The sequence below is a fragment of the Primulina eburnea genome, chromosome 4, assembly GCF_022965805.1.
Source record: "Primulina eburnea isolate SZY01 chromosome 4, ASM2296580v1, whole genome shotgun sequence".
In the NCBI taxonomy this organism is placed as follows: domain Eukaryota; kingdom Viridiplantae; phylum Streptophyta; class Magnoliopsida; order Lamiales; family Gesneriaceae; genus Primulina; species Primulina eburnea.
This window is the reverse complement of record NC_133104.1, coordinates 43,681,235-43,693,870: the sequence shown is the minus strand read 5'-3', so window position 1 is coordinate 43,693,870 and position 12,636 is coordinate 43,681,235. Positions and strand designations below refer to the sequence as shown.

Below are 12,636 nucleotides of genomic sequence, written 5' to 3'. Positions count from 1 at the left end.
AGAATTTGGTGTTAGCTGCATTACTTATCAAGACAATGTTGGTATTTAAGCGAAAGAGGTTAAAAGATAAAGAAATAAATTACATTACAGTATAAAAACTATCAAAGAAAGATTATTGCAGGATAGTTTAATAATAAATAGTATAGATGTAATAATTATTATTGATTTTGATGGTGGATACCAACAAAGATCTAATATAAATTTGGACCACAAAGGGATGAGTGTCGATCGACTCAAAAGATATTTTGCAAATATATATAAATTTAATTAGCTGTGGTGTATAAATAGCAAATAGCAAATTAAAAATATAGATTTTCTGAAGGTTAAAATAAAATATATGATTTATATTTTAGCTTTCTCTCTCAAATTCTTGAACCAAACCGAGTTCGAGATTCCATTTTGACAAATAATGAATGATTTTTTTTAAGGGAGGAACAAAATTCAATTCTATAGGGGTCAAATCATTGCAAATAAAAAAAATTGCGTGAATAAAATTATTTTATAGATAATAACATGCGGTTTTTTCCAATTTAAAACATAATTAAGTTCCATGGACCGGGAAAGTTCCACCAGGCTCGCTGTCCCAATGTGCAATTTAAAATAGTTTACTAGAAAATTTTGATTCTAGTACGACTGGATTTCGATATCTATGGCATTAATAACCATTTTCCATAAGCAATTGTCGCAGGGCTTACTTTTCACACATAATCTTGGAGAATGACCGGACGAGTCCGCAGCGCATGGGAGTTAATTCCCTTATGAGGGGAGCTGTGCGGCGTAGCATAGGTCTAGCTGTGCTGGTTGTTGATCCCATATTTACCTCTCTTATCCTGTCGGCGGGGGTGAGGGGCGCGGTGAGCATTTCACCTTTGAGCAATCATAGCAATTTAATTTGAGTATCAGTTAAGACGGGATTCACATGGCTTGATAAGCAATATAACATTTCTCTAAAGTATCTTTATATATATATAAGCACACTGTAACAGCTCTTCTTTCACCCAGCTTCATTCGCAAATATAGACAGAGAATTACAAAAAGCAATTTCAAAATCTGAAAATTTCAGAAGAGATGGGGAATTGCCAAGCAATTGATAACGCAAGTTTAGTAATCCAACACCCAGATGGCAAAGTGGATAATCTATATTTTCCTGTTTCTGCTCAACAGATAATGAAGATGAATCCTGGCCATTATGTTGCAGTTCTTCTCACCACCATCACCTACTCCTCCACCGCGGCCGGTTCAGCCGCCGCGAAGAGTACTGACAAAATCCCACTTCGGGTGACGCGTATCAAGCTTCTTAGGCCAACCGATACTCTTGTTGTCGGCCATGTTTACAGACTGGTCACCGCCCGAGGTTGATTCATTTCTTCATATTTTTTATATATGGATAGGCTAAACCCCATTTTCTTATATATTTGTCGAGCTTTTTTATTTTTGCAGAGGTGATGAAAGGGTTGAGGGCGAAGAAACAAGGACATGCGGAGAAGCATGGGGAGATGGTGTCGGAGAAATCATGTTCAGGTTTTGAACAAGTGATCAAAAGAACTGAATTGGAGAAGGCCAGACAGGTAAAAATAAGAGATCTTGTTCAGATTTTCGAATTTTCGATATTATTTTTTTAATTTAGAAAATTTGCATGTGTATGATTCTGAAATTTTGTGTGAAGCTTTTAAAAAAGACCCTGCATTTGAATCTAAAAAAATTATATTTATTGTTTCTTTCTTTTCCGTAGTATAATCTCTTTAGCGTTTGGATTGATGAATTTGATTATAATTTTACTGATTACAATAAAATATATCAAATCTTAAATACATACTTCATTTATTTATATATTAATAATATAAAGTACGATGAATTTCAAATGAGTTCATGATTGAGAGAATCTGAGCATGAAATACTATATAAACATGTAAGTGATGAATTTAAAGTTTATTGATCAGCCACAATTATAATATTTCATTTATTTTATATATATATATATGTGTGTGTGTGTGTGTAAGCAAAATTTTTTGTTAATTATTATTATTAATTCAGGTGAAGCACAAAGGATCAAGAAATAATAACAGCAGCAGAGTAAAGTGTAGTGTTTCTAAAAGCAGAGCTTGGCAACCATCATTGAAGAGCATCTCTGAAGCTGCAAATTGAGTCTCTTTTTTTCTTTTTGCAGCTAAATTATCTTATTATTCATTCGAACATGGGTCGATCGATTTCCTAACGTCTGTAAGAAAAATTAGACGTAGTTTGCTAAAAATAATGTTTTTTGTTCTATTTTCTTTGTGTAGTATCCACGCATGTATGCATATGCTTCATTCGACTGATGGTCTGACTAATCAAAAGTTCAATATTATATAAATCAAATGAAGAGATCTTGTGTATTGGTAAATCGGTTGTATGAGATTTTTTCCGACAATTTCTTGATCTTTCCAAACGAGGTGGGTCGTAATACGTCGGAACTTTCTATTTCGACCCTTTTAGTATAAGTAAAAACTAATTAGACTCGACGGATTGACTCGTCCAATCAAATAAACAACAAACCGCTAACTCGTTTTTAAAGCTAAAGTTGTTGGATCCTCAGATCCACGTATCTGTGGAGGTATGCAAAAATTTGTGTGAGACGATCTCACGGATCGTATTTTGTGAGACGGATCTATTATTTGGGTCATTCATGAAAAAATATTACTTTTTAGAGTTAGTCTCATGTGAGATCGTCTCACGGATCTTAATCCGTGAGACGGGTCAACCCTACCCATATTCACAATAAAAAGTAATACTCTTAGCATAAAAAGTAATACTTTTTCATGGATGACCCAAATAAAAGATCCGTCTCACAAATATGATCCGTGAGACCGTCTCACACAAGTTTTTGTCCTATTTTTTATGCTAAGATTATTAATTTTTATTGTGAATATCGATATAGTTGACATGTCTCAAATTCGTTTTAACCTACTCATGTGGGTAAGTATTATGTATATAAATACGAAATACGTCGGTGTAAAGAGAGAAAAGCAATAAACTTCATAATCTGAAATTGCCTATATATAAGCTTGACCCGACTACCATCTGCAACCTCGTACCCTACGGCCTCTCTAGTCAATAGATGCATGTACACTATTGAATGAATAAAAAAAATATCAGAGAAATTTAATCGGTGTGTGAACAATTTTCTCACATCCATCAAAATTTCTCAAATAATTTTAGAAAATCTTTAAAATTTGAATAAAACTATGATTTTTTTTGGGTTAAAAAATATATGTAAATGTTTATATATAAAAACCACAAACTTGGGAATAATGACGGGACATTAAAAACGACGGTGGAGTTTCAATTAGGGAAATTTTCTGCAATGAATATGGTATTTAAGTGGACACGCAATGGCTTCAATCGACGTTATGAGGTAACAACCAACCAAATTTAATTATAATTCTACCTCCTTTAATTGCACCGTCCTCCCTGCCTACTTAGCTTCGGTCTTCTCAAAATAAAAATAAAAAAAAATTAATTCTATAAGTATTTGAAAATTCATTAGGTTTTTTTAAAAAAAATTAAAGAAAGCAATGGACGATGATTTGGACTTAGATTTATGATGATCCAACTTTTTAATGAAAATAAACAAATCATCATGTATCTCTTGTATTGAGTTTGTTATCGAACTTCTATTAAGTCTGAAAGTATTGTACTCAACTTTGAAAGTATTATACTCGAGACCGAGTTTGGAGCTCAGTGGTCTCATCCTGCCAGATTGGCTCCCCTCCTCGAGTTCGATCCCCCCTCCCCACGTGTGTTGTAATAAAAAAAAAAAAAAAGTATTGTACTCAACTTTGAATTTTCCGTTATTACGTTATGATTCAATTGTGATGTAACATCAGACAAGTCGATAATATTCAATTATTTTAATGTTTTTTTATGTCATGTTTGTAATTTTTTTGATGCCACGACGGGTAAGACTGGAAACGAAAAGAATCAGAGTAAATAAAAAAAAAGAAAAAGAAAAAGAAGAAGCTATTTTCCCGGTAATTATTCAAAAGCATATTTTCATGGTTCCCTAATAAAATACAAAACCACATGAGTTACAACAATAAAATGCTTTGTTATTTGAAAACTTGCTTTTGGAAAAGGTACTTAAAATAAGGGGATGATTACATAGTGCGAATTCTTAATGATAGAAACATTCAGCGGGCCTATTTTGACTCATCAGCCATTATATATATATATATATATATATATATATATATATATATATATATATATATATATATATATATATATATATATATATATATGAGTAGGTCTCTTGTTATACGGTCTCACGAATATTTATCTGTGAGACGGGTCAATCCTACCGATATTCACAATAAAAAGTAATACTCTTAGCATAAAAATAAAAAATTTCATGGATGACTCAAATAAGATATTTGTCTCACAAAAATACGACTCGTAAGACCGTCTCACGTACGTACACAAAAACTTGTATGTATATATCTTTGTTCCACAAGACCATGAAGACTGCATCATTGCACCGTCACTTGCAAGTCTGGCGGATTCAATGAGTGATAAAGACACCAAAGAAATTCGTTTTTTTATTTTACTTTATTTTTGCTGTTTTTATATTCTTATATTATATATTAACTCAAATTTAGTAATCGATTTCATTAAATATGTAAGAAATACACAAATAATACAAAAGTTATCAACGTACATTTATTTTAAAAAACAAAATATGAGAAATTCACGATATAGCAAAAATCTTGAAATAATATTACACTCTTACTAAGAAAAAGGAACTAATTCTGTTCCACTTGCAATTGAAGCGATTAATTATTATTGTAGTTGGGGGAGTCTTGGGACCAACAAAGGCATGGAATCTATGGTGGCAATTGAGATGATAATTTTGAAATTTGGAATGCAATTTTAAATTCTTGCACGACAAAGTTAAAGCCAATTTTATTGGATTTCTTTGTTTGTGAGTTTGAATTTTTTTTAATGGAAACAATCAATAATAATAACCAAAAGTCAATGTTTTTTTTAATGTTGCTAAGCAAATAAAGCTTAATAATAACCAAAAGTCAATGTTTTTTTTAATGTTGCTAAGCAAATAAAGCTTACTTTTCGTTACAAGATTCTGATTTCTTTGTAGATTGGAAATGACGTCGAAATACTATGCTATATAATGGGAAAAAAACCAAATTTATGAGGCTAAGTAGACTTTAAGTAAAATGGAAAATAGCCATAAGGATATTGGGAAAAAGAAGAATAAAATTAGGATAGGACCAGAAAATTTGGTTAAAAATTACATAATCAAAATATTATATAGAACAAGAATTATTATTTTGGAAAAATAAAGAGCTCTCAATTGTTTGTTCGAAGCTTTCTCTCTATGGTAATAAAATTGACAAAGGAAATTTCTTGCATCGAGTAAAATGTAGCAGTCGAACCTAATTTTCTGGCACCATTAATTGCACACTTATCCACTTTGATACGTGATAGAAAACAACTCGTAACCGATGACAATAATCAAAAACAAATTATTTCCTTTTTGAAGAATGTGTTAAAAACTGATTTGACCAAATAGGATTACACAGACATGTTGCCAAAGTCAAATAAATAAGATTTTGATTTTATTTCTCCTGAATTTGGCAAGAAATTAGGAAATCCAAAATATATTAATTGTATATAACTTGGACAACATTCTTGAATTCATGATAGAAATAATGGGAAGTGATTGAAATAATTTTATGTGGATTTCAAGTGGCTTTAACATAATGTTAAACATCACGTTTTTCATTTTATTTAGGATAAAAGTAAATATAAAAAAGACAACTTGTTCGTCTGTCCAGCATGATGAAGTTCGTGTTCGTAAGTAAGAACTCATCAAGAAAACTGAAATCAGTTCAATTTATGGCTATGGACTACTCCACAAGCTAATAAGCTCTAGGACCAGTCAAGTGGATGGCATGATTTGAAGATGAGTTTTTTGGGTTATGTTCGTGGGATAATAATTTGAAATTTATGGATTTCGATTATAATTTTATTGTTTATAACGAAACAATAAAACAAATCTTATATTCATATTACTTATTTATACATCAGTAAGACAAAGTAGAGTGAATTTCAAATGACATTATCATTGGCTGAACTTGAAATACTATAAAAACATGTGAGGAGTGGATTTGAAATTTATGGTATTACTTATCTAAACAACAAAAATATATTTAAATACATCAATCCAAATACAACCTAATATTATTTGCCGATTTGGTTCAAGTCTTGTAGTTGTCTACAAAACTTGGACTAGCCAACCAATTGTATTGTAGTTAAAAAAAGGCCTAATAAAATATGTAACAGTTTCTTCTTACAGCCAACTTTGAATGTATCCTAAAAAATGTAAAAGAAAATAGTGAACTTTCTAATTGAATTTTCAAGAAAGCAGTAGCATGATAGGACCTAAGTCGCAAGCTTTTTGATAATCTGATAGTTGTGAGAACATAAAACAGAAAGGAATTTACTTCACTGGGCAATATTAAATTTACTGTGGTTCAAGAAGGCTAATTGAAATATATTGTTTAGGTGCCATGGTTGTTAAAGCCAAGTCATTTAGCCACACGCTTTATGTAGGATAATTTGTTTAGTGCTTCAGTGTTCAGAAAGCTTTTCAAGAATCACGAGCATTTAGCAAGTTTCCACGCAGACTATTTGCAGCAGAATAAAGATCTTCACAGAAACAGTGCCTTCAAAGTAGCTCGAAGCTCTCCTCCCACATCCGGAACACTCATCGTGTTATCACAATACAAATGTAATTCCTCTACCATGTGACCGAATAATACTTCACAGTTTGAAGGAGAGATTTAAAGCCTCTATGTATAATATCAACGTGATCATAGAGGATTTAAAACAATCAAAGCTATGATAAAACATAGATAAAGCACAGCATCTCTTACGAGAGATCTAGACTGGCTTGGCCAACAAAGGTCATAACAGCATAACAAAAGCTTGGACAAATTTTGTCTGAACTTATAATTGGTGCTGCAATTGTTCTCATTTATGTTTGATGAGAGAACACTACCAATAATCATTACAAGAACAATATCCTTCTCTAAAAGTGTGGAAGCGGCATCGATCTCTTACAATAATTTCTCTATCATAAACTTTGGAGATTGCCTTCAGAGCTAAATGACAATCATCACAAGTTCTCAAGTTTTTTACTATTCGTATAGAAGTCCTAGGAAGAGTATTCATTAGTCCAAAAGCAACAGCTAGTTTCTCACTATGCCAAGCTACTGCGTATGCTTTATCTTCCTCACTTATATCAAATGAAACACGGGAAGCATCAGCAGTATAACCAACTAGACCAATCTTTTGCATTATTTCAGTTAACTTGATCTGAATTTCTATTATTTGTGGATGGATCACATCTGCAACTCGAAACTCATGAGAAACACCATCTATCTCTATCCAACTACATCCAATATCAGATTGGCTCTTTCTCAACCCCATTATGTTTCTTATTTGAGCAACTTTATCCCATTTTCCAAGAGAAGCATATAAGTTTGAAAGCAGCACCTTCCCACCATCATAACAACTAGGATAAAGTTGTTCTAAGTGATTTATCACTCGCTCTCCAAAATCAGAATTACGGTGAATTCTGCATGCGCTTAACAAAGCCCTCCACACAGCAACATCAGGATTAACTGGCATGCTCTTTGCTACGCCAAATGCCTTTGCCAAGTACCCAGCACGGCCAAGTAAATCAACATAGCAACCATAGTGCGCAATTTTAGGCGTGATTCCCCATAAATCCTCCATGTTATGGAAAATTGAGGAACCGTGATGGACCAATCCAGAATGGCTACAACCATTTAAAACCCCCAAAACAGTAACTTCATTCGGTTTTAAATTCTCAGCTAACATTCGATTAAACACATGTACAGCATCATCACCAAGCCCATGAATCGATAGACCTGAAATCAGACTTGTAAAATTATGAACATCAGGTCTTGGAATCTTATTAAAAACTCTATATGCACAATCTATTCTCCCACATTTGGCGTACATATCGATTAGCGCAGTCTTAATATTTGAAGTTTCTACTATTTCATTCTTGTATATATAGCCGTGAATCCAGTCCCCTTGATACAATGAACCCAGATGAGCACAAGCAGAAAGTGAACAAACAAGAACAGCCTCATTCGGCCTCATTTGAGCAATCATCTCACGAAAAAAGCCAAGGGCATCAACATATTTGCCACAACCAACAAAGCCTGAAATCATGACAGCCCAAGAAACCTCATTTTTTACTGGCATTTCCACAAAGATTTCATCTGCTCTACACATGTCCCCATTCTTAGCATACGCAGACACTAAGCTAGTCCAAGAAAACACGTCTCTATCCGACATTTTTACAAACACAGCAAACGCGTGATCCACTTTACGAAAAACACCATACATATTGATCAATGAATTCGCCACGCATAAATTCGCGCACCACCCATTTTTTACCACCATCCCGTGAACGATCTCCCCGTACACAATCGAGTTTTGGTGTGTACAGGAAGTAATAACAAAATTAAACGTATAATCATCAGGCACAACGCCAATTTGGTTTTCCAAACTAAGCATGCGGTGTAAAAGATAGATGGGTTCCAAAAGATCTTGGACTTTTGAATAGGCCCTGATCATGAGATTCCATAACAGAGTCGGAGGTGAAGGCAAAGGGTAGTCGTTGAACAAGGCTCTTGCAGTGTCGAGGTTTCTGGTGTGAAGGTAAGAATGGATAAGTGAATCAATCAAAAAAAGACGCGATGAAGGGAGTGACTGAGTGATGATTTGGGCATGTATTTGCTTAATTTGAGAGGTAGGTGGACGTTTTTTGAGTAATTGAGAGAGGGATTTCTTGGAAATTTGAGAGAGCATGGAGTTGCATGGATTGCTTCATAAAATGGTGGCACACACCCTGTGAGAAATGTAAAATAAACACTTGGCTTAAGGAATCAACGTTACTTAATACATTCGATTAATTTACACATACGTGATACGATTAATTTTGTTAATATTTATAATAAAAATTAATAATTTTGTCATAAAAATATTTTTTTCCAAAAATAATTTAAATAGAAGATTGGTTTTACAAAATTTACTCATGAAACCGTCTCACAATAATTTTTGTGTATATATATAACATTGGATAAGTGAGTCGTTTTTTGGCACCTGAGTGATTTAGTTTTTAAAAGGATCACTATGTAGTTGTAACTTGCAAGCTTATACACAAGACTTTAATAGAAACGGGTTTCAAAACTTTGGATAAGATATCAATCTTTTTATGTATAAAAAAGAATTCATCCAATGACAAGCCAAATCCAAGGCAAGATGTGCCAACGTTGATCCTGAAATTTGGAAATAGAATTATCCAAATTATTGTATTTGGATAATATTATTGTTGTTTCCTATTACTCTTATAGATATTAAATGTGGATGAAATTTCATATCTATCATCTAACCAGAACGTGAAAATATTTAAAATATGAAAGCTCTCTTGTTTAAATTCATCTAATTTAATATCACGCAATTTTTAACTATATTTTGATTACGGAAAGAAAAATTTAAAATATCATTGTGTATTTTCTTTATTGTATATATTTTTAGAAATGATGTCGCTTGAGAATTGAGATATTAAGTCCGATGAATTTCGGATCCTAATTCCGGCCCAAGACAGCGATTAAGGAAACATGAATAGTAGACCATTCGTCAGTTTAGTGTCAAGACCTGAAAATGAAGCAAAACGTGATCCAAAAAAATACCCGAACTCACCTGGTTAAAAAATTGGGGTAAGCTTGCAACTGAAATTTTATAGCAAGGAAGCGAGATAAAAAAAAAAAAAATTTACATGCCAAATTCCCCAGTCTCACACAATTGAGTAGTATACAGAACCACTTTATTCTTCAACAAAATATTTTTGAATTAAAGAACCAAAATGCTGCTTCCCTTATCCGTTTAACTACCTCACATCATCAATAGCTTCTGGTGTTACACACTATCTTCTGCTTGTTTACGGGTTTCCTCTCGCATGACTGCTCTAACATAGATCTCATAGCAGCATCCTGCCAACAAACATCGTGTATGACGTGGAGTATGTAAAAGTTTGAAATGGTAAGTAGCAAAAACTTGTGGCAGCAATTAAAATATTGATTCATTCATCTATCCAAATCATTAATCAAATAACGAGTTTGTTATAGGAGGAGCACACAAACAAATTGAGCCAACTCTAAGAAAGTTTGATTCACATTCAAAGTAAATGAACTTGAACAAAGCTTGAATATAGTCAAGTTTAAATTCAAACCCAAACATAACTATTTTTTCAAGCTGGCTATAAAAAGAGGATGACCCTCTGAGACTCTTACCCTCGCTTCCCCTCCCACATCATTGCATGATCAGTTACTTGAGTCATGATCAAATGCGTAACAAAGATTTCAAGAGGATTACATTATCTGCACCTTAAGGTTATCAGGTGAACCGAATAGTTTAGTGGGACTAACAGCTTTCATGCAATAACAACAATACACCTCAGATCAAATTGTAGTTCAGAGAAAAGTATACCAGCTACAACGATGATAGTCAGAACATCTCCAAATACTTTGAGGCGCTTCACACTTTTCTTATATGACTTGAAGCGACTCAGAGCTGGGTCTTCTGCCAAAAGCTGAAAATAAAAAGAATCAGTATCAAACGAAACCTGTAAAATAGAAATCGATTCTTGAATAAAGGAAAGAATATATCAGATGGGTGCCCACAGTGGACATGCAAGTTAGCTTGCAAGCTTCTGTCAAGAAATTCTTTGATTCATCAAACCATTACTTGGGAACATAATTACGTAACTTAGCAAGTATAAAACACATTTCTCAACACTAAGCATGATAGGGGTTTCAAACACATGGACAAACTGTAATATTCATTAAAATAAATTATACTGAGTTGGGAATATTTAGAATGGGATATGCTTATGAATCGGTGCATAATATTATAAAGTCCAAGAAATAAATATAAGATGATACTCTTAATTCAACAAAAAAATACAGAACTCCTTTTGTACGCAACCTAATCTCTGAAGAAAGGATCATCTTGCCTGTCCATAAAGAAAATTCTCAAAAAGGAATCCAATGAATTTTTTACGCAAGAAAACAAAAGTAAATTGTTAGATTGCTTCTATAAATTGAGAGCTTAAGAATCACATTACACTTTTTAATAGCACTAAGGAAGTGGTTAGCTCTATATATTTGATCTGAAATGGATATGAATGCATACATTTCAAGATATCCAAAAATGAGAGAACTCGGAATTATTTCTCAATACAAACGGGTTAAAATGTCGGCTAACTATTTGAGATTCAATAAAATTTATAATATCCAAACAAGTGGAGTTGATTTACAAAAAAAAATTGGATTCATTAATCTCATATCCTTCAAAAGACAAAAAAAAGTCACCTAAGCATCACTGTCCATCAAGTGGAGTCCATTGCTACCCAAATTCTGACCAATGGAGGCTGGAGCTTCTAGAGGCAGATTCATAGAATAGGAGACGAGGCGAATTAATTGGTTTTAAGCTATAAAATAAAATTTATTTTCTAAAAAAATCACGTCTGAAACTCAACTCTTTCATTTCATCTGGGTGACGACTACAGATTGACCTCAATAGGTTAGGTTAAAGAACTACCATAAACAGAGCGAGAGCCCCTCTTCGTTCGTGTAAAACTCTTTTATCCTCTCTCTCTCAAGACCGTGTTAGGGTTTCATTCTCGATCCAAATCTCATCCTCATCTGAGAGGAAAAGTAAAACTCTTTTGCCCGATTCCCCCATACCAATCCGGGAACCTTAGATAAGTGCCATAACGATCACAAAAGCAAACGCAATCAAATTAACATTAACTCAAATGAGTCTAATTTCAGAATCATATACAAATGATAAGAACTCAGACAATTTAAGTACTCACAGCCTTCTCCCGAGCCCCAGGTTCAACATGAAAGCCACGCCTCAACAGAGTCAACGAATCGTCGGCCTTCTGCGCCTGAGAATTGAGCCGAAGCGCAGAAAAGGTAGTCTTGTTGCGTAAAAACGCCATTTTTCCCCGTATATCAGACCTCGAAGAATGCCGAGAGGAAAAAGGTAAATATATTGAGACCAGGGCAGTGGCCCAATGGTTCTCATTTGTAATCCCAGTCAAATGGCATGGGTTCGATCACCCACCTCTTAGTTTAGGAATTCAAAAAAAAAAAAGGTAAATATAAAAAAAAAAAAAAAAGTGGCACTCGTCCTTCGATGCTTGTTTGTATAAATATTTACGTAATAGAATATCAAGTTTAACGAATAATCAAACAAAATAATTTTAACTCGAATTTGATTCGAAAAAAATTCAAATATATTTAAATTCGACTCAAGTTCAATAACTTTAAATAAAAATCAAATATATATCAATCTAGATCGAAAAATTCATAAATCAACTCGATTTATTTATAGTTGTAGCAGTGATGTCTCATTTTAACATAATGATTGACTGAATCAAAATCATACATTTGGGGGCGGTGAATGTAATGTTTAATAGTTGTTCTCGTGCTATTTTTCCAAGAGATGGCTTTTATACAATGGAATTTA

At 33.2% G+C, this 12,636-nt stretch overlaps 3 protein-coding genes across 3 annotated transcripts; 1 reads left to right on the top strand and 2 right to left on the bottom strand.

The window, feature by feature from the left end:
• The first annotated feature begins 960 nt into the window (after positions 1-960).
• LOC140829972 (uncharacterized) lies at positions 961-2,268 on the top strand. The gene is made up of 3 exons (XM_073193252.1): positions 961-1,354; positions 1,441-1,568; positions 2,035-2,268. Exons 1-3 carry the CDS (start codon positions 1,069-1,071, stop codon positions 2,143-2,145), a joined length of 525 nt encoding a protein of 174 aa, XP_073049353.1. The 5' UTR covers positions 961-1,068; the 3' UTR covers positions 2,146-2,268.
• Positions 2,269-6,494: 4,226 nt separating this feature from the next.
• Positions 6,495-8,957, bottom strand: LOC140829346 (pentatricopeptide repeat-containing protein At3g62890-like). Its single transcript, XM_073192459.1, has one exon. The coding sequence runs from the start codon at positions 8,905-8,907 to the stop codon at positions 7,057-7,059; it is 1,851 nt and encodes a 616-aa protein (XP_073048560.1). The 5' UTR covers positions 8,908-8,957; the 3' UTR covers positions 6,495-7,056.
• An 862-nt stretch (positions 8,958-9,819) lies between these two features.
• LOC140829345 (succinate dehydrogenase subunit 7B, mitochondrial-like) lies at positions 9,820-12,174 on the bottom strand. The gene is made up of 3 exons (XM_073192458.1): positions 11,978-12,174; positions 10,588-10,690; positions 9,820-10,091 (listed from the first exon to the last, which is right to left on the bottom strand). The coding sequence occupies exons 1-3, from the start codon at positions 12,104-12,106 to the stop codon at positions 10,018-10,020; spliced, it is 306 nt and encodes a 101-aa protein (XP_073048559.1). The 5' UTR covers positions 12,107-12,174; the 3' UTR covers positions 9,820-10,017.
• Between the last annotated feature and the right edge of the window lie 462 nt (positions 12,175-12,636).